Source organism: Uranotaenia lowii, chromosome 1 (genome assembly GCF_029784155.1).
Source record: "Uranotaenia lowii strain MFRU-FL chromosome 1, ASM2978415v1, whole genome shotgun sequence".
In the NCBI taxonomy this organism is placed as follows: Eukaryota; Metazoa; Arthropoda; class Insecta; order Diptera; family Culicidae; genus Uranotaenia; species Uranotaenia lowii.
In genome coordinates, this window is record NC_073691.1 from 16,502,052 (window position 1) to 16,527,051 (window position 25,000).

The 25,000-nt window shown below is 40.9% G+C and overlaps 2 protein-coding genes and 1 long non-coding RNA gene across 3 annotated transcripts; 1 reads left to right on the forward strand and 2 right to left on the reverse strand.

Annotated features, from left to right (window-relative positions):
• Window positions 1–894: 894 nt before the first annotated feature.
• On the forward strand, window positions 895–20,444 carry LOC129758083 (frizzled-3). The gene is made up of 3 exons (XM_055755529.1): window positions 895–1,005; window positions 14,919–15,158; window positions 18,600–20,444. Exons 1-3 carry the CDS (start codon window positions 895–897, stop codon window positions 20,097–20,099), a joined length of 1,851 nt encoding a protein of 616 aa, XP_055611504.1. The 3' UTR covers window positions 20,100–20,444.
• Window positions 20,445–22,458: 2,014 nt separating this feature from the next.
• On the reverse strand, window positions 22,459–23,370 carry LOC129739059 (exosome complex component RRP46). Its single transcript, XM_055730436.1, has 2 exons — window positions 23,157–23,370; window positions 22,459–23,099 (listed from the first exon to the last, which is right to left on the reverse strand). The coding sequence occupies exons 1-2, from the start codon at window positions 23,248–23,250 to the stop codon at window positions 22,540–22,542; spliced, it is 654 nt and encodes a 217-aa protein (XP_055586411.1). The 5' UTR covers window positions 23,251–23,370; the 3' UTR covers window positions 22,459–22,539.
• A 291-nt stretch (window positions 23,371–23,661) lies between these two features.
• Window positions 23,662–24,697, reverse strand: LOC129740373 (uncharacterized). The gene is made up of 3 exons (XR_008736218.1): window positions 24,499–24,697; window positions 24,216–24,431; window positions 23,662–24,152 (listed from the first exon to the last, which is right to left on the reverse strand). It is a non-coding gene; the product is annotated as an uncharacterized LOC129740373 (long non-coding RNA).
• Window positions 24,698–25,000: the final 303 nt, after the last annotated feature.

Here is a 25,000-nt window from a genome sequence, read left to right on the forward strand (position 1 = left end):
TTTCGATGCTGTCTTTCTTTTAAATATAACTATAATTTCAGAGTTATAAAATGCTGTCAGTTTTCCACCAGAATAAATGTTGTATTTCTATCAATTTCTGTTGTTTCATTTTCTACTCGAATTTTGATGATGTCTTTTTTTAAAGTTCAACTATAATTTCCGAAAATCAAAATGCTGTCAGTTCTCCAGCAGATTGAATGTTGTTTTTCTAACGTTTCATCTTCTACTCGAATTTCGATGCTGTCTTTTTTTTTAAATTGAACTATAATTTCAGAATTTTAAAATGCTGTCAGTTTTCCACCAGATAAAATGTTGTATTTCTATCAGTTTCTGTCGTTTCTTCTTCTACTCGAATTTTGATGCTGTCTTTTTTTAAAATTAACTATAATTTCAGAAAATCAAAATGCTGTCAATTTTCCACCAGACTAAATGTTGTGTTTCTATCAGTTTCTGTCGTTCCATCTTCTGCTCGAGTTTTGATGCTGTCTTTGTTAATTTAACTAAAATTCAAAGAATTTTAAAATGCTGTCAATTTTCCACCAGTTTGAGCGTTGTATTTCTATCAGTTTCTATCGTTTTTTTTTAACTTTTAAACTAAATCAATCAACAGTTTCGATTTCCAAATAATCAACCATTTGTTAACTGCTCTTGTAGAATGTTAGATTTTCTCATCCTCAACCTTCTAATTTGTCGATCCGGTAGCCATTCCGAGTCCAACGGAATCTAGCTAATTTGTTCAAATCAATCCCCACGCTCAGCGCCGGGCTGTCATATTTGAATCAAATTAAGATTTACATGTCATTTTTTGGATTAATTATGGAGCACGTTTCGTCGTACCATCGCTAGTGCTGAGCGGCTGCGAAATTTGATCTCCTCCGAGCGCAAAACCCTAAAATGGGAAACGGGAATGGCAATGGAAGCGCACAAGCAGTTGACAAGTGGCCGATGGCGATGGACGACGAATCGAAGAATCGGAGGCAAAGAGACGACACAATGAAAGGAGCGGTAATAAGCCCCTGCTGAATGGGCTGGCTGGCAGCGCAAAAAAAAAGTGGAAACCTGAACATTGGCACAAAAGAGAACGAGCAAAAGATCAAAGTCGGCACTTTGAGCCGCCCCTCGTCGGTCGTCGTACCGGATTCCTGCTTTAATCGACTCTCGCGTGTGGAACGTTCTTGCCTAAGTTCGGATTTTTTTTGCTTCATTTCGAAACAACAAAAACTTCCATCATCATCATCATCATCAGCAACGATTCGCATCGCATTCTGATTTCGTTCGGATACCTTCCTCAGCATCTACGGGCGAATGAGCGTGGATCATGACCCACAACAATCCTCGGGTCCTCGAGCTAATCCCTTGTGCACAAGCTCATAAGTACGTTAAAGCGAAACCGAGTGGATAAATCATAAGCAGTTTTTGCGCTGTGTCGTATCGCATCGTCACAGTTAAGCGCATCTAAGCGCACACATCACAGAAGATATTAATCCAACCGAGCGTTGACAGGCACCGATCCGCGGAATGGAATTACGGTCCAAAAGAAGGAGATTGATCTGCAGCTGTCAATGCAATAACATTTCGGATGAACCCACCCGCTGGCTTTTTTGCCTATTATTTCTTACGCAGGGGAACTGACAGCATTTTTTTCTCAAGTAGCAATAACCATAAAGCTGTATGAGCATTTGTTCCTTTCTTCATTAAGCCTGGCCTGAGGGTGCAGCGAGGTGGTAAAAATATGTCCTATTTGTTTAGGAGTTTCAAGTGCTCGGTTCCCGGTAAAAGTGGAAATGTTCACACTTTAGCACCGGGAGCAGCTGTTCGCGCTAAGTGCTACTGCCAACACGGGTGTATTCTTGGTAATACTTTCAGAGTTTATTTGAACAATCCTAAATTGACAGTTTCGAGAGTGTTTGAGCAACAAACAAGTCAATTTCCGTTGAAAACAACCTCTTGAGAAATTTGAAAAAATGCTGTCAGTTTTTGATCTTCTGGAATTTTTTCCTCAAGTCGGCTTCCGTTGTTTTAATCTTTTAAAAAAAACCGCTTCAAAGTTCAAAAAGAATGTCAATAAGCGCTCCATTCAAGTGTAATGAGCAAAACCGAGATGAAAAGCATATCGATTACCGGGGCCTGTCCGATTATCCCCGCTTCGTGTCCGTCCTCTGAAGGTTGGAAATTAAAAAAAGGGAATTAGAATACCGATCCGGCTTACGACACTGATGCCTGCAGTTCGGCGGCTCTCGAGCCAGAGAAGAGCTTCGATTAACAATTCCAGGGATTATCCGTCATCATCTGACGATCGACGACGATCATCACCCCTGGAAGGCTCTCGTCGCTTCGATCTTTTGTAGCCCAGATTTGTTGGACCTCCGTTTTCGTTCGGACCTTCGCTTAGGTCAGAACATGAACACACCTTTTCCCGCTTCTCCTCTACACATTTCAAATGCTGCCGCACCGTATTGGAAAGCAAACTTTTCACAGAAACAGAGAAAAGAAAAGGGAGCAGATCGGCCCAGCACACATAAATAAATCAAGTTGTAGCGCGATCGTTCCAACTGTTTTTTTTTTTGGTTTTGCTGTCTTTGTTCTACTTCTGCTTCTGTCGAGGGAAAATCGATTCGCAACTGACTGACGAATATCTGACACAGTTGAAACTTCCGATCGTCATGTAGTGAAAAGATTTCAAAATTTATTGTAAATTAAAATCAACTCTGATTGTACGTTTGATAACAGTTTTAATCGCTCTGTGCTCATTTGACTGCTCTAGGGGCTCTGCTGCTGCTGTGAGCTGTCAGGTGAAAGTGCACTACAACAACAACGACGACCGCGTAATTTGATTTCGCTAATTACGAAGATACGAAAATTTTCGGGTTTTAGCTTCCAAAGCTACACCTATCGCTTGCACGTCATCTCGTGAGAGATTGACTGCGGGAATGGCCGTAAAATTGTTGGATGTTTTTTTATGATTGGCGGATTTTTTTTCGGTAGCTGTCGATGCGTTGATGATGTGCGCACATCGTCTCGTCTCGTGAGAAATCTATACCGTCTGGTTGACCGAAATCGGACCAACTGGCCATCCACCAATGCGTGTGAGATCGAAACGCACCGATTGCGGACGGTCGAAATGTCGTAAAAATATCTGAGAGCATGTCGTCTTGGTCGTCACTACTGCTGGGTACTTGAAAGATTCATATCGGGTCGTGCATTCGGTGGGAAGGTACCGATCGTAAAAACCTTCCAAGGAGTTGATTGAAGTCTACTCCTGGTTGAGATTTTATTGTGGGATCAGGGCTGCGTTTGCCTTCTGATGGATACCCGTTCGAAATTGTCACGGACTTCACGGGAACTGATCCATTTTCTGGTAGATCGATGTGGGTTCATTTGACAGCTAAAATTTGAGAAAAAACGATCTTGAACCCTTATCCAGTTCAGGTTTGGCCAACAAATTGAAATAACGATTTTGTAAATTCAGTCTCTAAATTGAGCTGAACTCTTTAATTCAAATATGGCAGCCTAAAAATGCTGTCAGTTCACGATCATATAGGATTTCATCTTCTGCTCGAAATTTGATGCTGTCTTTTTTAACTATAATTTAAGACATTCAAAATGCTGTCACGGGTTTCACGAGAACTGATCAATTTTCTGGTGGATCGATGTGGTTTTATCTGACAGCTAAAATTTGAAAAAAAAAATTCTGAACCTTTTCCAGTTTAGATTTAGCCACCAATTTAAAATAACGATTTTATAATCTCAGTCTCTAAATTGAGCTCAATCAATCTGGTAGAACGTTAGAGCAATACTCATTGAATAATTCTGTTTCTTCAGTTATCTTCAAATCAGTTAACTCATAAATGTTAGCTCATAAATGTTTTTATCAAAATCCATTTTATGAATTGATCTTTTTATAAGAATGTTTTTTTATTGTTACAAGTGATTTTTCTATTTGAATTGATTCCTTTTTCTCTAGGGACAGCTGTAGGCCAAAATGCTGTCAGATTGAGATTTTTCTTTTTCCTCTGAGTTCGGAAGCAAAATAGATCTTGAACCCTTATCCAGTTCAGATTTGGCCAACAAATTAAAATAAGGATTTTGTAAGCTCAATCAATCTGGTCGAGTGTTAGAGCAATGCTCATTGATTAATTTTGTCTCTCAGTTATCTTCGAATCAATTAATTTTTTCAGTTAAAATATTTCTATCGAAATCCATTTTTCCATGATTGATCTTTTAATAAGGTTTAATTTCAATTTCACAAGTGATTTTTTTATTGGAATTGATTCCTTTCTCTCTAGGGAAAGCAGTTGACCAAAATGCTGTCAGTTTAAGGTTTTCCTTTTTCCTTTGAGTTCGGAAGCAAAAAAGATTTTGAACCCTTATCCAATTCAGATTTGGCCAACAAACTAAAATAATGATTTTGTGAGCTCAATCAATCTAGTCGAGTGCAATGCTCATTGATTAATTTTGTCTTCCAGTGATCTTCGAATCAGTTAATTTTTTCAGTTTAAATATTTCTATCGAAATCCATTTTCCATGATTGATCTTTTGATAAGGTTTAATTTCAATTCCACAAGTGATTTTTTCGATTGGAATTGATTCCTTTCTCTCTAGGGACAGCTTTAGCCCAAAATGCTGTCAGTTAAGGTTTTTCTTTTTCCTTTGAGTTCGGAAGCAAATCCATTTTCGCTACATTTTAGTTTAGGTCTAATGCACCAGTCAAACTAAGTCTCTAAACTGAACTCAATCAATCTGGTCGAATGTTAGTGCAATACTCATTAAGTATTTTGTCTCTTCAGTTATCCCCGAATCAGTTAACCTTTCCAGTTAATAAAATTTTCTTTTCAACCCCCTTTTTCCATTATGGTTCTTTTTATAAGGTTTAATTTTATTTTAACAAGTATTTTTTTCGATTTGAATTGATTCCTTTTTCTTTATGACAGCTGTTGGCCAAAATGCTGTCAGTTTAAGGTTTTCCTTTGTTTTATTCGGAAGCAAAACTATCGATCAGATCTTCCATTTTCGCAATATTTGACGAGTCGTTTTAAGCTTGGGTACACCAGATTATTTTTATCGATAATCATGAAATATTTATTTAAAAACTGTTAAAGTAACAGTTTTTCTGTTTTTTTCTTAAACGAACAAACACATAACACTAAGGCGTACATCTTTCAAGAGTATGATGGCTAGCATCTTACAAACGCTAAAATCACAAGCCCACAGAAAGCGTACCATTTTTTCCGGTGACCGAGATTCGATTTCATGACCGCTGGCTTAGAAGACATGAACGCTATCCTCTAGGCCACGGTCGGCGACAAAATTTGAAGATGTTTTCTCAATTTTAAGCTGTACTCGCATAGTTTTTTTCGAATTCTAACACTTTTCAGATATCTTTTAAACCTCTTTAGAGTTACTCTTTTTGAAGCTGTGCTCTCGAATCGCTTTTTCACAACTTTAAGCTGCCCTCTCAGTTCACTTGAACACAGTAATTTTTCAGCTGTCCTCTCAATTTATGTGTTTTAAGCTGTAATCCCAACTCGCTTTCTTGCCAGTTCAAGCTGATCTTTCAACTGCCCTCAACATTCCCGATTTTTTTGTAAATCTTTTTCCTCGCATCAGTCCGTCCTCTCAACCTCAACTGGCTTCAAATGCTTACATAATACGGCTGTTCTCTCGATCCACTTTTTTCTTATAATTGTAGGTGTCATCTCAACTCGTTTTAGCAATTTCAAGCTGTCCTCTCTGAACATCTGTACTTTAAAACGGATTATGGGTCTTCTAAGCTTTCATATAGGTTAAAATTTTAAGAGATCTTCGAAAACAATTCAAAATTAGATAAACAATATCAGAGGTTAAGCTGCGTGCGGTCAAATTTTTCCGCCTCAAAGTAGTCTCTTATCAACCGCCCTGCGATAGCGAAAGAAAACCCAAATCGAAACCTCTCCAGAGTGCAGACCTCCCAATCGAGTTTGAAAAAGGGACCCTCGAGTGCGGGTGCGCTCCAGGAAAACGCTAATTCCGTAATTAGAGCCGCCTGCGCTGCTATCAGTGCGGTTCAATCTTTCTGGTGTTGCCGCCGCCAGCCGAAACTAACCTTAAAAATGAACCCAGCCAGAGCCGAAAAAAAACCTTTTTAAGCAATTAAATCCGCTTATCCTAAACATAACGAGCCACTTAAGGCAAATACACAAACGCAGACAGAGGCTGAGTAAAATCCCGGCTGGACAAGGACCCCAAGAATGGAATTGATTATTTCAATCCCATCGGTTTCGGTGTCTTATCTGCTCTTCACGCGAGGCGAGGTTCTCTCTGTTCGTTGCTTTGGGGTTGAATTAATTCAAGAGCTCGGGCCTCGATACCGGTCTTCTGGCTGCCGGCTTATCTCGGCAGCCACTTGGGTTTTTGTTTTTGTATCTGTTTTTTTTCGGACCTGGCTGGTCCCGAAAATGGATCTTCAACGTGCTGGCACTTGACTCTCCCAAGGCAGACAGAATACCACAATTCACCGTTTTCCGAGGATCGGATCGGTCCCCGAGTCGAATTTATTGCCATTAAAAGCGCGTTATCGCGGGGCGGAGATTTGAATTCCAATTTATTTTCATTAGTGACTAATTTTTAATTGATTTCCGCCGCAGAACGATCGACGTCGGCGCGACCGCTGCAGCGTCTCAGCTACCGTCTCACATGAGGGAATGATGATGATGGTGCGATTAAAGTGTAAAGTGCCACGGACCGTGACGGATAAGGTTCTTTTTGAGGGGACCTTCAGTATCGACCGACACCGATTCCCAAATGGTCTCGGAAACTCTTCGAATTGGCTTTGGCCGAGCGCATGACGAATCGGGTTCTCGATCAAGCAGAGAACTCTTTCCGCTTCTCGAAAACCTCTCGGTTTCTTCCAACACAAATGCTTCCTTCCCCATTCAGAAGTCCGACAAAAACGGGCATAGGAATCACTCCGGGATCCCAGGCTAAATAAGCCTGAACCGTTGATAATTCGGGCCAGGAAAAAATAAAATCTGTTCCTTTGTTCCACATGGAGACCTCGAGAAAAAGCCAAGCGAAACGTGCTTTTATCTTTTCTCCGGTCCCGGATTCAAATCCTCCTCGTTTCGAGGCGATGATGATTCTTCTCGGTTCCACATCATCCTTATATTTCTCCGGCCATGATCTTTGCGAGAGCAACCGGCAAGTATTGTCATCGTCGGCCGTGTGTTCCGACCCTGGCTGTAATCTTCTCTCAAATTAGTAAATTGAACAAATTTTTCACTCCGGGCCGCCTCCATCTGTCAAAAAAAGAACAGAACAGAGTCATACGAAATCCTTCCAAGCGAAGGATGAGCTTCACCGAAACGGAGGAAAGCAAAAACACAACCAGATATGGACCCCGGCTCTTTCTTTGGTTCCTTTTCATTATTACGATCTTCGCCTTCCCGCCTTTTCCCGTCCTATCTCATACTTTCCCGGGGCCATCAGCAGACTGGTTTTATTATCTTCCTTACTGGTGGCGGAGCGCCCACTTCAACCTTCCGCATCCGCCTCGATCGACTCGACCGGCAACCCAAAGAAGAAGAAAAACCCCGGACAGAATTATAATACACTAATATATGCTTTCGGTTAAATAATACACCTTTTGCTGCGCGATCTTTTCACCCGACCCAGGGTCTGAGAAGCGCACCATACAAGAAGAAAAACCCAAAGCCAAGCCCGGGCCAAAGAAGAATGCTTTTTAATGTGTCTTAATATCCATCTCGCTCGCCGCCGCCGCCGCCGCCGCTGCTTGGCGGCCCACTGAACGAAAACGTAAAATTAAGTCGATGCCGCGCGCAGGAAGCGAAAGCGATCTTGGCGGAGATCGCAGTTTGGTTTGGTTGGATTGGAGGAAGATCGCACAGACACACTCACTCAGCCAGACTCAAACCCAAATCCGAGGAGGAAGAGAAAGACTGGGAAAGTTGGGATGGTGTGCCGCAGGGTCGAGGAGTGGGCCCCCTGTTTTTTTGCTGCTCCAAACCAAAACCTTTGAAGCATTCAGTACCTTTGATCTCTGCTGCCTAAACATTCGTCGAGGCCAAGGAGAAAAATAAGCGCACATTCAAGCGCAAATAATTGCGATGGTTCGTTTTAGCGCACAATTGGATTCGGGTGGTAATTAGTTTTTTTCTTCTGTATGTTGCCTGTTCCGAACAGCTGTAGGGCAAAATGCTGTCAGTTTGAGGTTTTTCTTCCCTTCGTTTAATTCGGAAGCTAAATGATCGATTTGAACTTCCAAAAAGATATTGAAAGGTGAATTTTTTTTCTGTTGTCAACCACTCAAAGAGTGTTTAAAGGGTACATCAAATGTTTTTATGTTTATTATGTGTGTTATTAAAAATGACAAAAATCTCTTCAAAAATAATCTACCCAGGTTCTTGAAAAAGTAAATTTTATGAAAAAACAGAAAAAACTGTTAATCAAGCATCAGTAAATATTCCTTCATTAAACTGTCCGATGTGCATGTAGTACGCACGATTGAGGGAGATTACCGACTCAGAGAGGCCTATCGGCCGAGAGAGTGTTATGTTCGCAATTATCGGCTACACATCTCCCCCTACACAAGAATAAAAAAACGAAACAAAAAGGTTTCAGTTAAAATTTCAAACTGAGAATATGCAAACGCACTGATTTTTCATTTATTTTCCTCTTGCTGAAAATCAAACTTTTTTTTTTCAGCGTCCTTTTGTGCTTACTCATGCCTACATTTCTTCTTAAGTACTTCTTAAGTTACCGTCATAAACTTTTTAACGGATGATGGAACTTTTCGATGCTCGAACTGCATATTTACGTAAATCTCAGGCAGCTCAGAGCATCATCTTTCTCTCTCAAGTAGCTAAAGCCAAAGCGTTATATTCTAGATGTTCCGCCAAACTGACATGATTGATTCCTTGATAGCGGATCTATTCGCGGCTGTCCTCTCAGTTTAAGTCGAGATTCTAATTGGATTGGATGATATTATCTCGATCATCATCACTTGGACTTTACTTCTTAACTTTTTTACTATTGAATCTCTTGTCTCAACAGGTTATCAGTTGGATATCCCGTTTTAATGCCAAGTTAAAAATTTTCCGTCTCAACTTTTTCTCTGTGGATCTCCTGTTTCAACGCTAGGTTAAAGACCTCCCGTCTGAACTCTTTTAAAATACTTTTCATGTTGGTCCTCCCGATCCAACGGAAATTCTGAGGAGAAGTTTCGGAACACTCTTCATGTTGGTCTTCCCGATCCAACGGAAATTCATCAAGTGAACCGTCAGAACACTTTTCATGTTGGTCCTCCCGATCCAACGGAAATACTTAAAGTGGACCTTCAGAACACTTTTCATGTTGGTTCTCCCGATCCAACGCATATTCATAAACTAAACTTTTGGAACCCTATTCATGTTGGTCCTCCCGATCCAACGGAAATTCATAACGAAAACTTCAGAACACTCTTCATGTTGGTCCTCCCGATTCAACGGAAGTTCATAAAGTGAACCTTCAGAACACTTTCATGTTGGTCCTCCCGATCCAACGGAAATTCATAAAGTGAACCTTCAGAACACTCTTCATGTTGGTCCTCCCGATCCAACGGATATTTATAACGAAAATTTCAGAACACTCTTCATGTTGGTCCTCCCGATTCAACGCATATTCATAAAGTAAATTTTTAGAACCTTTTCCACGTTGGTCCTCCCGATCCAACGGAAGTTCATAAAGTGAACCTTTAGAACACTCTTCATGTTGGTCCTCCCGATCCAATGGAAATTCATAAAGTGAATCTTCAGAACACTCTTCATGTTGGTCCTCCAGATCCAACGTATATTCTTGAAGTTAACTTTTAGAATCCTTTTAATCTTGGTCCTCCCAATCCAACGCATATTCATAAAGCAAACTTTTAGAACCCCTTCCTCCAATTTTAACGGAAATTCAGAACACTTTTCATGTTGGAACTCCCAATCCAATGGAAATTCGTAAAGTGAAACTTCAGAACGCTCTTCATGTTGGTCCTCCCGATTCATCGGAAGTTCATAAAGTAAACCTTCAGAACACTCTTCTTATCGAGAATCAGTAAATATTCCTTTATTAAACTGTAATAAACTGACAGCACAAAAAAGACGATAATGTTTCTTATAAAACAGATATCGAAATAATTTCATAGTTTTTCTACGTCATATTTTTTTGACAAAACAGCCCTGAATTTTGAAAATTCCATCAATTCAAGAGCTCAAGATCATATAAGAAAGATTTTGAAACAAGGAAAATTGAACCTTTTTTGAGTGAAATCAATTTGAAAAAAGATCGGTTTTTAAACAAAGCATTAGAATTTATAATTTAAAACATTTCTGCCTTCTTTTTACATTTTTATTAAAATTTAAAATACCATTAACCAACTTATAAAAAGTAGCGCTGTAAATTTTTACACATAGGAATCAATGTTTGACACCCAACGTATGTACGGTTATCTTAGTACTATTTCCATGGTTAATAAACGCCTTGAAGTAGACAAACAATTACAAGTTACAGCAATTAAATAATTTTGAAACACTCAGCTCAGAACTTAAATTTGTTGTTGTCGTTGATCTCGAGTCTATAAAATCGTGATATTTTGTTTGTTGTACTGTTGCCTAGACAAAGAAGTTTAAGAACTTTTTTATCAAGATTCCTATTGGATGTTTAAGATGATTTATCCGTTATATTGAAGTTTCTTTAGAGAAAATTTGTAAGATCCTGATGATAGTATAAACTTCAAAGACTTGATCAGAGCTCTACTAATTCTCTAACGGCTTCCCTACTTAAGCCTCAATCCGTGAAGATAACTCGATCTTGAGATATCCAACTTTCCCACACTTTCCTTCCGGTGTTCTGTTCAGTAAGTCTAATTCCTTCTCCGGGAAGAAGAAAAAAAAACAACCCTCAGCAAATCCACGAGCTGTTGTGCGTGCGTGCATGTCGAATCGGTAATGTAAACGACCAATTATTACTGACACGTTATGATGACGCCCGAGAGATGTTTCACTTTCAGTCCCGAGTTGTTCTTCGCGCCACAAAGGGTTTCCGACCGATCGCAGATCGATCGGTTGCGATCTCGATCACTCGCCGAGCCCAACGCGCAGAGCAAAACACCTTTATCTCACACGTCTCCGGGAATGCTTCTTTGTTTTTTTTTTCTGTTTTCCTGAACCATCCATCCATTACACAGGCCCCAAAGCGCCTGGAGGGTCGATCTTCTTGGACCTCGATCTTGGACCGGTGATCTTGGACCAATTCTCTGCTGCAGCCGAAGTCTCGCTGAGGAGGTATCTCGACTTGATGTGATGGGTTCCCATCCCCTTTTTGCTGCCAAATGTGTCGAGGTAATGAACGGCCTCGCGGCCTTTCTCGCCTGGGTCCAACAACACAAACGAACGAAACGCACCACCGTCATGTCGTGATCGAGCCGTTTTCGAAAACCGTGGCCTGGTACCTCGGTGGTGTTGCCCCGAAAAAGAACGGAAAAAACAAGCCTCGGCCCCGGGTATGATGTCTGTAATCAAGCCCGTTCGTGCATAATTACGACTAATTCCTTTTGATTATTATTATACTCTCACAGCTCCGGCTGAGCCCATTACCTGGGCACAATTCGGCTCGCTTGGTTCGATTTCGAGGTTCAGGCTCAGCAGTTTCTTCGAACGCAAAGCGAAAACGAAACGGACGAAAAAAAAACCAAAGAAAGCCTGCCGTAAAGCAGAACGAATCGGCCGGGCCCCCCTTTTCAGTCAGTGCTGGGGCCAATTCGTTAGGCTTTCGACTCCTGAGTCGTTGTTGTATTCGAGAAACCCCGTACGATCATGGTGCTGGCTGATGTGGAGTCCAGCGGAGCAAGAAACAACGGTGGCACAGTTGAGACGATCGTCGTCAATCCACCTAGCAGAGTCACTGTTCGTCATCGGCAGCATGTTTGCTGTCACTTTTGATTACAATACTTGTCCATCCGCGGACCGTTCATAAGTTTCGTACACGCGCACCCGCACCAGCTTTCAGACCAGGAAGAAATAGGACCGAAAAGGGAATCGAGAAGAAAATCACAACCTGGTCCGAGGAAGCCCCAGACTATAGCGAAGCAGAGAACGACGAAGCACCTATAAAAATATAATAGCAAATTAATGGATATCACCGCTATTATTCATTTTCATCGATCATCTGACCGTGGTCATCATCATCAACATCGTCATCATCTTACTTACTTAGGCGAGCGCTCTACGTTCCACATGTATGCTAATGGGCCATTCGGAAGAGTCCGGTCGATCACGACCCTCGATCTACGAATGGAATCACCACACGGGAGGCTCTATCTAGTCTTTCTAGGTTGAGCACCGAGTCCAAAGTGATGAAAAGAAAATATGACGGGTCGAACTCGGATCGGGGCGGAAAGAGATCGATCATCATGATCCAGCATGATATGGTAAAAAGCAATAATCATACCGAGCCGGCCGAGATCTCCGTTTTGGACATCGATACCAAAAGAGCTAGGAAGCCGGCCTTTTTGTCGGATCCCGTCCGATCATGATCTTTTCGGGGGCTAATGAGGTGCGATCGCGCGGGACATTTGAATTAATTTGTAATTCATTGAAGCAGTTTTGGGTCGAGATATGATCTCTCCGGCTGATATCGTTACCAACCTCCACGATGTCGATGGTCATCGATTTTAAAACTCACAGCATTTTGATGAATTTAATTGATCTAAAAAACACTAAATTTTTTTCGTCAAATTTCTTCAAACTTCTTTTTGGTGAAGGAATCCGAGAAGTCTAGGTTCCGTTTTCCAAAACGTAGAAAGAGGATCGGCAACACATCAATGATGATGCCGATTACTTTTTTTTCCGACTTCCAAACCTTCTACGCCACGTTTTCAGCTCGATCGCTACAAGCAAAAGCAGCAGCAGCAACACAGCAGAAACTGCACAAAGCTGGGCGTGCCACAAATTGCCCCGGCTAATGATGGCTAAGAATTTGACGAACCTTTCTCGATTTGAGAGCTCGGACGGAACCCATCATCTCGAACCTTCATTTCTTCCTCGCTCCGCGTGAACATTTGTGGTGCGCGCTGAGTCTCGGTCTCGAGGTGGCATTCCTGGAATTTATCCCCGGTAATCGGTGTTGAGCCTCGTTTTTTTTTCGTTCGTTCCCTTCATATCTGCCGTGTTGCTGCTGCGACTGTTGGTGTGGCTGATGTTTTTCGACATTCGACAGCAGCCGGATGGATTCCGGACCAGCGACGACGGTCGAGTCTCGATGATTAAAGAAAACACGTGAATTCGTCATGAGAAAATTCCGCCGAAAATAATTACCGCATCCAGACGGGCAAGCTAGGGAGTTGGTGTGTAGAAACAGTTTCCGAAAGTTAAGTTTTTTTTAAGGTCGGGGAAGGTATTTCCGATTCTTTGTTTTGAAACAATTACCAGCGGGTAGTTAATAATGGGCGATGTATGTCCTTTGGGGACCGCTGAATGCTTTTCCCTAGAGAGGTACCGTTCGGTCGCTCGCTAACGGAAGTGTGTTATTATTTTGTGACAGTTCACTACGATGCTGCTTGCACCTGCGCTTAACTTTTAATGAGTGGCTTTCGAATGCGTGAGTGGCGCTAATTATAATCAATTTTTTTCCAACTTTCTTCTCTTTTTTTTTTATTCGGCACCCTTTTCAAAATATCATTTGTTCGCTTTTAAACAAATTTAACTGGTAGAAATCATTTGGAATGATAATTTCTCATCAAAACGCATGTTTTTTGAAAATGCTGTCAGTTTTGAAAACTGACAGCACGGGTCCAAAATGAATGTCTTGATCCGAAAAGTCATTCCTAATCAACGCTTTCTCGATTTAAGTCAATGAATCAAAGCAGCTGATCCAAAAATTTTCCAGCGATGGATCCAGATTGCATTGGACTTTGTAAATAAGTCAATCTAAAATGGGAGACTTTCTAGGAGTCTCAAACGGCGCGCGCTGCCTTTAGAAAGCCTTCATGGGAACGCAGCGATCGTGTCCGGACGCAAAACCTCGACGGACGAACCGCATGCATATTATGTTCCTCTGCACGCTTGAAAGAACCCTTCAACCGGACCTGCCACTCGGATGATGCATTATAATAATGTTATTATTATTATATGATATGATCCAACACAGGTTTTTATTTCGATGGTTGGAGGCCCCAGCGGAGGGAAGGGCCACATTAAAATGACTATTATAGGGGGCCCCCAATCGTTTCGTTCGATACTCTTGTGCTACTCCCCAGCGGCACTAACCGTAACAGCAACCTACCGATGAGCATGATGGTGGTGGTGCTGGATGGCGGTCTCTTTCATCTTTTCGTTCAGATCTTTTCCGCTCCGGCAGCTTCATTTTCTTCGGCGTGTTCTTCTACTGCACCACACCGCAATCATCCATCTGTTCTGCCATTGCGGGAGCCGACGAATGATGATCAACCAACCTCCTCTCCCCTCACAAAAGTGTTTCAACCTGTGACGGTGATACCTTCCGGGAGCACTCAGTGAACCATTTCATTTATGGTTTCTCTGACACTTTAGAAGAAGAACGATTCGGGGAGATGGTGGCTGCCCGGTGACTCCCTTTGCTTCGCTTTTTTTTGTCTTATTCACGAAACCGAGCCAAAAACGGACGGGGAAGAATGATTTATACTGCGATCAGGCGACCAGCTTGTAATGGCCATCACGAGGCTGTGCGGAGGCAGCGATCTCCCCCTCCCCTCTTTTTATCTTTTCGCCGCAAACCTTCGGATCGATCGATTCCGCCGCGTTGCGAGGCACACTGGAACGGTTTGATAGTGTTTTTTTTCGGGGTGGGAACTAATGCACTGCAGCTGGACTTGTAAAGTCTACAATTTTCTAACACTTTTGTTTCGTTTCTTTCTTTTTTTTTAGATTACATCTCTGAGACCGGTCATCGATTCCGGTTGTTCCAAGCAGGCGCTGTTCCTGTTCTGCTCGTCGCTATTTCCGTTGTGCTCAGCCAACGCACCCCGGCCGGTGAAACCCTGCCGGTCGCTATGCGAGCAGGTCCGCAAGGATTGCTTCAGCGATGCCGTATTCAGCAAACTATGGCCAGCCTATCTGGACTGCCGGACACTGCCGCAACCGGAAAACCATGGACTTTGTATGCAGGTGAGCTTAAAACTAGGTTAAAATATTTAGAAGTCAATGCTGTCAGTTGACGAAAACTGACAGCAAATCGTTCCGAGCAAAATACAATAGCTTTCGAGCCGGGATTGATCGATATCTAAAATGCGTAATAACATGGATGAAACCTAGCATTTGCCCCCGGGCTATCAACTCGGGTTAGTGGTACTTTTCCTGGAAGCGCATCGGAGATGATACTCAGCTATGGGTTATATAGCTTTAATTTTCGGTTTTCGATCTGGAACCGGGCCGAAGTTCGGATTCGATCCGTTTTTTTCTTGTCTTATTTCTTTCTTTTCTGGGCTAGTCGAGAGAGATCGAAAATAGGCAGCGGGATGTGGTCCACGGATATTAAACCATGGATCGCGCTTCTCGATGGTTATAATTAAGCGCAATGCGCCGGCGTTGAAAACTGTAATTTTCAATATACTGTTCAAATGTTGGTGGTGATGTGGCTTTCTTGCATCTCTCTACTCCGCGCTCTGTCGATGCTCTATGGGGGAGGCTAATACGAAACTTATTTTATTTTCTGTGTACGAAGATGGAACTTCTTGCATAAAATCAAAAGTATAGCGGCCTTTGAAAGTGATCCAAAATCCCGGCGGCAGACCCCCAGATAAGCTGCGTTTCTAATTAGTGGGTTTCGCGGGCTTCTTTCACCTCGCTGGCAATAAAGAAAATAGTTATCAGATCGAACTTTTGAGCGGTTCACGTAAAAAGGTGCGCCACTGCCTGTCCATCAGTAGCAAACCTCAAACCGCCTCTCGAATTCCGATAAATTATTGGCTCCCATTAGTTGAAATAGATATTCGAGTCCGAAAAAGATGAACTTTTTTAATACGTATGCTGAGCGCATGCATGCATCACACAAGCTGTTCGCCAGCCAGACGGACAGGGGCGATTTGGATTTGGTCGCATGAAAGGTGAGAAGAAGCGAAAGAATATTTAAAACCAAAAAAATATAACGAAACCTCACTTAAAAGCTCTTTTCAGATAAAGCAATTTTATATTACCCCCTCGGACGAGAGAGTTTATCTCGAGCCATTCTTCCCTTTCGGGGGGATTTTTGTTTTTTGCTTCGGTTCGAATGTGTATATTTATATATTTTTTTCTTGCTCACGGCCGGTGATCCACAACTCGAAGAGGAAGCAGCGCGGTTCGTTTGATCTCTCGGGCCTCAACTTTGCACTTGGAGGTTTCGTTTTTTTTTAGTTGCGTTATCTGCTGAGATGCTTCGAGCGAACGCATGGAACGCTCATCATAAGATATGGGCCCCCCCTTCGCTTCCATTTTGGAGAGGTTAATTATATTTGGATTATTTTTTTCGGTTTAAGCTTTTATCTAAACCAGCTGAACATTAAAAGCTTTTTCGGGTGAGTTTCTTATTTATGAAAGATCATAGAAAACGGTGAACTTGCAGCAGATGATGATTTTTTACTTGAGATCTTACGAAGTTTAACGATTTGTCCGTTATTCTATTCCTTAAAAATGGAGTATTTTTATTGATTTCCTAAATAATATCCATCTAATGCTCGGCGTAAACCAAGTTGGTTTAGGTATGTTGGTTCATCCTTGCTTCAATCTTACGTTTCTGGTCTCTTCCGGTGGATCGGCCACGCTGCCGAGATTCTGCTGTTTCGGAAAGGTACCACATTTTTCAGAAAAATGTTGTTTCCACTGAGAGTTTTACACTATTCATTTTCAGATCTATGTTAGAAATTCTTCTTTTCCTCCTAGTTGGAGCTTTTCAGTACCAAAAACACGCCACAACACACGTTAAGCTATTGCTGATCCACTCTTTTTTTCTATTTCTGCGATAGCTGATTTGGGCTCCCGTAGGGTACCACTGTAAAAAAAATTATAGTATTCAAGAAAAAAAATGAGCATTGTTCTACATAAGGATTATTTATCGACTGAAATTAAATCGGATGAACAAGCGGTAAACATTGAAAGATGATTTAATAAAAAGTTGTCAAACAAACATGTATACCAAATATTATTATCGGATTATCTATTGTTTATGAAACAAAAAATTGTGTTTGCCTTTGAGCTTGGTCAATCAGCGGTCAAAATCACGGGAAAATGAATAATAAAATAACCTATTTGCGATGGGGTCAATCAGCGGACAAATTCACGAAAAAAAAAATGAAAACCTGTAGTTGTTTAAATAAGTTTAGAATTCGACGACACGGTAGCGATCATTCATTGAATGTTGGATTTCGTGCTATGTTTTGGAGTCGGAGTTATCCGTTTAAAGTTTAACTGAAAAGCGGTTAGCGTGTAGAAAACCGTCAGGCCGATGACATAGTGAATACGATGCGATGCGATGCGGTGAATGCGATTCAATGCGGTGAACCACATTTGATGAAAATATATGTGAATCGCTTAAACCTGACATACTCAACGCGGCGAAGCAGATGTCAATTTGTTCCGCCGCTCGAGTTCGCGTAGGCTGCGTCCGTAAATTTTCCGCTGATTCGCATCGCATCGCACTCACTATGTCATCGGCCTCAGATTTTATACTGATTTGACAGATCGCACAAATTTAGCAGTTATCAGTGCGCAGTCTAATTTTTTGCGATGCGAATGGTATTATTTCCTATAATAGATTATTCACCGTACACAACTCCTTTTTTAACTTCTCATATACGATTTGTTATATTTTAACGACAACATAATTGAATTCGACCAGCATATAAAGTATCAAAGACGGATTTATCGCACCAAAAATCTTCGTCATGCCAAATTCGTAAATTCTCAGGCTATGGAAAAATGTGTTTTCAATAATGTACAGATTGTTTTTTGTTTTGTCTGGGATTTTAACGCTCGTAATTATTTCAATCTCAATGAATACTAAGAATAATAATATTTCATTCCGATGACTTCATGTTTTGTCCTCTCTTGCAAAATAATGATTTGAAGATTGATTCAAGAATTTACTTCTTTACTTTTTAATGAAATTAGTGAGTAAGAGTGAATTTTTTAACTGTGTTTACTGCTCCGGCTAGCCTACCGCACGGAAGGCTACCGTCGCGCGATTAGAAATTTTCCCAGTAACCGCAATATATTAATATGTTTGTGTTTGATGTTAAGAACCAGCAGATCCTCTGCGTCTCGATCGCCTCTTAGTATATGTGTTGGATTCCTGCAACGAAATTATACTTGTAAATAGTCTTATCATTTAATTCTTCAAACTGAATGTTTCGCCAGACTTTTAACAAGTTAAAAATTCGACGAATCAAAGCAATCGAAAGATTTCTTTCAATCCAACCACAGTAATTAAAATCGATTGCTTTGATTCGTCGAATTATTCAACTAAGTAGGCTCACAGTACATATCAGAGAGTTAAAAGTTGTTTGTAGATAATCAACGAAAAACCTCACGAACCCAAAATTAACAGTCCCTTTTCTTCTCCTCAATTTCCAGGTGCCTCCAGAAGCTTCAGGAAGCGTGGAGAAATCCAATCAAACCGGCCATCATCCACCATCGCTACCGGCCCCAATCATTCCATCGTTGCTAAATCCTAGCAAACCGTGGTCCATCTTTAACCTGCCCCAACTTCCAAACGGAGTCGGAATCCTGGAACCGGGAGCAACTCGGCCATCGCATCACCACCACAATCATCACCATGGGTCAGCTGTCGGTGGTGTTGTTAGCTGCCCGGCAAACTACACTCTGGAATTCGATCAGTGCATTCCCAAGTGTGGAGCGACGATCGATGCCATGTACACCGGACGGCAGAAAGAGGCCGTCGAGTTCTGGACCCTAATCCTGTCGGCCGGCTGCTTCATCTTCACCCTTATGTCCCTGGTGACGTTCTGGACCAAGGCTGCCAAATTTGAGTACCCGGATCGGCCGCTGCTCTTCATGACCCTGTGCTACAACTTGATGGGCCTTTGCTACCTAGAGAGAACCATACTTCACAACCCGAGGAAGGAGCTCATCGACCTGCTCGAATTTCGTCAGGAGTGTAACATCACCTCGCAATGCTTGGCGTACTACATCATCAAGAACTACCTGCTTATCAGTGCCACGATGTGGTGGCTGATCTTTGGCATCTGCTGGTACCTCAGCACAGCCAAGCAATGGTCCTGTGAAGCGCTAGAGAAAAAGTCTGGCCTGTTCCACGTGATGGCCTGGGTTGTTCCATTTGCATCCCCCATCAGTGCTCTGCTCCGGGGAAACATCCAAAAATTCGAACTCACAAATTTCTGTACCGCCAAGGGCTTCACCGAGATCCCAACCTTGGTCTTGCTGATTCTCGGAGCAGTACTCATCTTCCTGTCGCTTCTCGCCCTGCGTCGTCTTAAATCAACCTGGAACCAGAGCGAAACCCTATCGAAAGTGTTCAGCAGGGTGCTTTTATTCGCAATTATCTACCTGATCCCTGCCCTCTCAGCCGTCATCTGTACCTTCTTCGAGAAGGTTGAAAACCCTCTGGAACCCTGCCCTAACGGAGTTTCCTGCCCCGCTGCCCAGAAGTTCTCAATGCTCCCCACCCTCCTGAAACTGATCCTCACCCTGGTCGGTGGCTCAACGACCGGCATTTGGCTGTGGTCCAAAAAGAGCGCGGATCTGAACAAGAAATCCTCTCTAGCCGGATCCACCAATGGATCGCTCAAAGGTGCCCCACTTCTCAAACCGACCTTTGCGACTTCCGGCGGAAGTCCGTACCGGCCAACGACGATCAGCGCCAGCCACGGAATCATCGGTTCGGGACTCGCCAATGGAGGTGGAGCAGGTAGTTCACCGAGTCACCACAGCAGTAACAACTCGAAAAAGTATCTGTACCAGCAGGCCTACGGTGGTCACCGGAGTTCGTCCGGCAGTGGAAGCCGTTCGCATGGTTATATGCCGGTGCGGATACACCGGAGCCTGCGGGGGAGCTCGGCTGGCATGACCTCATCGATTATTACGAGAATTTAGGGATAAGGGACGCCGAAAGGCGTTTCGCTCAAGAGTTAGGAAAACTCTGTTTAGACTGTGATACATAATCTGTTGATGTTGTTTAGAATGTAGAACGTAGATTTTTGGAATAGTGTGCGAATGAATAGCCTGAGCGTTACGATATGTTTTTATTCTATAAAGTTAGGTTAGTTTGAACAAAAGTGTACATTAAAATTATATTTATTTACTGTGTAAATAAATACTTCCAGTTGCCTAACAGCTATATGATTGAAATGAAAGTGAATCGTGTTTGTTGGAGCATAAATTGTAGAAAATTGTTTTATAAGTAGAAATAAAGACCATCGAAGGTTGTTGTCTATTTTAGCACAGTAATGTAATGAATAAAATTAAAATGAAACATTAAAAATAAAGTGCTTTTATAAATTTATTATCACATTTCGGGTATTTTTTCTGAACATTCCTTTTAAATTGAAAAAAAATTCGGTATATGTATAAGCATATCTTCCAATAATGTTCCAAAATTTCGTAGAACAAGTTGCGACCTGATTCAAGATGTGATAAGTATAGTTAAAGCACGTTAAGTTATTGAAAACTTAGATACTTACTTACATAAGATGACGCTAGCCATTTAAGGGGTAACTTTAACGAAACGTTCAGGTTAAGGAAAGCAACTTATTTAAAAGTTTTTTATTCAATTTACCATGAAATTGAAAAAAAAATCGCCCGACAGATAAACTTTCTTTTTTGGTACTGGTTCTATTTGCCGCTGGTATTATGCGTGACAAAATGCTGGGTTTTGCCCTAACACGTTTCAATCTTATGAAAAACAACCTCAAAAACTGTTTTCTGGCCGACTGCTCGTTTTTTTGTACTGTAAGTTTCTGAGGTTTTTTTCCCTGTCTCATCTGTACATGCTCAGAATGTGTCTGTGATAAATGTCAAAAAGAAATCATAACTTAACATAACTTTTAAGAGTTTTAACCTTAAAACTTAATTTTTTTTTAAAGTTTATTTCAAAGGACTGAAGCAACTGTCAAATCACATATAAACAGACCGTACCGACTTTTTGGAACCAGAACGTCAGTTCTCCTTTGATTTCAATGGCATTTTGGTACCAAAACGTCAGTGCGGTACTGAAATGTCAGTTCGGAAATTTCCTTCTCTTTCAGCCCCTTGGTTTATTTTTACCTTTGACGCACAGAATCAAAGGATTCGCCCTTTTGAAAGGCGACGTGAGACTTGTTTTTGTTTTTTACTCGAGCGGGGGGCGCTCAAATTTTCATTAATAAACATGCATGTAATCAGTAAACAGCGACACCTAGTTGTCAGTTATCTATACAAAAATGCACGGAAAATAAAAATGTCTGAGTGGTCTGAAATTTTAAAGAGCCATCTTAAGGAATTGCAATACTTTAATTACTATATTTGCGTTAATGAAGGGAAACTTCAAAAAGTTACATCAATCATTTTTATAAAGCACCTCGAGCTATTTTTTCTATTTATTCTGAACTTCCAATTTTGAATTAAAGTCTATGATAAAAAATTATTGTCACTTTTTATATAAATTCGATAATTTCAATTTTGAAAAATTAATTTCAAGATTTTTTAAATTTATTGATCGCTGAATCAAAATATTTAATGTTTGGCTTTAATTTTATTAACGACTGGTGAAAAAAACATATAAAGATAATCAGGACTTTTTTCAAAAAAAAAATTTAACATAAGTATTTAAAATTGTAAAGAATCAACACGTAAAACTTACAATTTTCAACACAGTTCTTGCTAACATTCATACATTTTGTACGGATTTTCATTGCAGAATTTTTCGAATGACCTTTTTTTAAGCAATTTGTAAAAAAAAATTGAGGATAAAATTTATTCCACATAGAATTTGAGAATATCATTAAATGAAGTTTAAAATATCCAACATTCCTAACGTTTCTATCGTTGCGAAACGAATAAAAAAAAGTTTTCACTTGAATATACAATCGAAACTAGCAGAAAACTTTGAGATGATTAGCTTTCAGCATAAAATGGCTAAAAACTTTGAAACGTGTACATTCCAACACTTTAAGGGGCTGCTCACTAGCAGCCCCTTTCGTTTCCACGTAATCGATACAACAGAGTCACCTAGCTTTGAGTGTTAGCAGAAAGTATTTTCACAGACAAGCAGAACAATAATTTTTGAACTAGTTTTCAGGAACTTTTAAATGTAAAATTAAGGAATTTATCAGCCATATTTTTTTCTGAAATTTATAAACCTTGAAAAGATACAAAATGATTTCATTTTCCATTTGCAATAACAATTCATTCAATGAAATGAAGGTTAAAGTTAATTTTATGACTTTTTGGAGAAGTAATTGATTTGTCTTATTCATTGATTTATATTATAATATACATTCTTTCTTTTATTCAAAATCGAGTCAATATTCAAACGTTCACCAATAACGGTTGCATTTTACAAAACCTTCGCTTGTTTGCCAATAATTTCCTGGTAGAAATCAAACACCTTCTCGACAGCCTCCGTCGCCATTCGAAGTGCCTGATGATAATCTTCGGACGTGAACTTCCCATGGGTATAGATGGAAACCGTGTTCCGGGAAACGTTCTCAAACACAAAGGTAAACTTGGCCCGGGCATTTTGCGACTGTAACTCATCCGGGTCCAGCTGCAGCTTCCCATCTTTGTCCAGAACGCTGTGCACGGCCGCCACCAGGTACTTCATCTCCAGGCCACTGTTCATTAGGGCCAGACATACGGCATTGATGGCACATGCGACAAGGCCACCGAGGTCCTGCATTTCCTGCAGCTGAATCTGGATGCTGGTTCGTGGGTGAAGGTTGGTGAGCAGTGCCGATTCGTAGGTGTTGCGGATCAGACTTTCCAGGAGTCGGTCGTTGACGCTGCCCAGTCCGGAGCGGGGTTTGTATAAAATTTCCAGGTGAGCTTTCTCGACATTCATGTGCTGCAGCCGTACTTCCACCGGACCACGGACCGAAGCAACGAGGGCCGTGCCGCCTAAAAAAACATCACATTAGCTACTATTTTGATGTAGGAACCACATTCTGATATTACCTTGTGTGAGCATCGCCGAGCCATCCGAACGTGTTAGAATGTTTAGCTCGCAGTGCATCGGCCGAAGCGAAGGTGTGTCTTTTGAAGCGGTCATTACTATCACTATCAATAAACGTGAAAAAGGAAACGTAAATTAAAACTGAACCGGAAAGTCCTAGCCGGCGTTAAAATGCGTTCGGCTCGTTGAGCTCTAGCTGAGAGGATCAAAACAAATCAAAACAAATGACGTTTCCCTGCACGCTAGAAATTATTAAACCATTTATCATTCAAAAATAACCATTTTTGACCTTTTCCCGGGAAATGTCATTTTATGAGTTCTCCATGAGAAGTCATAAAATGACTTCTACGGGAGAACTTCGAATATGGTTATTTTTCAACCGAACGGGGTTTTGGAGGAGAAGTTAAAAAATGGTTATTTTTCAACCGTTCTTTTCAGGGCAGTTTTTAGCATTTTTTAAAGTTATCGACATACTTAGGAAAAATACGGTTTTTCGTATTAGTTTCTTTATTTCTTGTGAGTAATAAATGCCATTTCAATAACAAGATATTTTTATCGAAGTAAATAAAAAATAATCTGAATTTTTATGCAGGAACAGAAAATTTCAGGCTGGGAACAGCAACAAATAGCCTTAACACCCGTGGTAACAGAAGTTCCCCCGTGGCGGAAGTGGTGATCTCGTGTACCTTGGTGACATTCTGTAAAGCCGTGTAGCTCTAGCGGATAGGCTATTCCAATCTGCTGTTATTCAAGGAGGTTCCGGCAGGTGATGGTTTTTGCTAAAGTGATGGCCCATTTAAGCTCCTTCCGGATAGTAAAAAAAGTTCGTATAACAAAAACTTTTCTTCCACCTGCTGCTGTTGGAGAAATGATCGAAGGATGTGTGCTGTTGGATTGCCCTAACGGAGGCGGCCTAGTTGGAGCGTTTTGATTGTGTCATTCCAGAAGACAATCATTAGTTTTTTTAGGTTGAAATTATCTGGCGCTACTGACGTGTTCTGAAATACAAAAAAAAAATCATGTAGTAACCAACCTTGTTAATCCTGTGGAAGGGCTATCACATTTGCAAAAATAATGGGAATAGTTATCATCGGAAGTATCCTCCAGTCCTCGATTTCGTGAGGTACTTAAAATCTTTCACAAAGAACGAGAAATATGATTTTTTTTCTTCCGTCTGCTGCTGCTGTGGCCAGGTAACTTTAGTGAGCCCTCGCAATCTGGTTGTTTCGATGCTATCAGTTTTTTAATTGGACCTGAAGCGATGTCCATTCGGTGTCCTGAAATTGTTTTTTTGTTGATTATAGAGATTATTGTTATGACAAAAACTTACAGCACATCACTTACTTTTCATGATCTCCTACGGATGCAATAAAATAAACTTGATAACTTAATTGAGTCCGGGAAAAATAGATTTCTAAAATGCGTTCGGCTGCACCATTGGACGCTTTCAAAATGGCGATGAAAAGACGTCAAATTATTCAACCATTTTATGGTTAATACTCGAGAACTTCCAAAATGGTTGAAATTTATCTTGGAAAAAATCATAAAAAACAACCATATTGGTAGTTTTGAGGCAAATGTCATAAAATGGTTATTTTTGAGCCAAATATGGTTATATAAATATGAGCGTGTGTTGTTTTTGTTTTCGAACCAGTCGAAGGGCGCACTAATTCACAATTACATTATTTCGAACTGCCATCTATATGTCGAAAAGGAACCTTACTTTTGGATAGGGTGCTTCATAAGGTAATCGTTGAAAAATAAACAAACATTAAAAAATTGGAAATTGAAATTTCAACCAAACTTAACAAAAACCAGGATTTCGATTCCAGAATGTCTAGCAAAA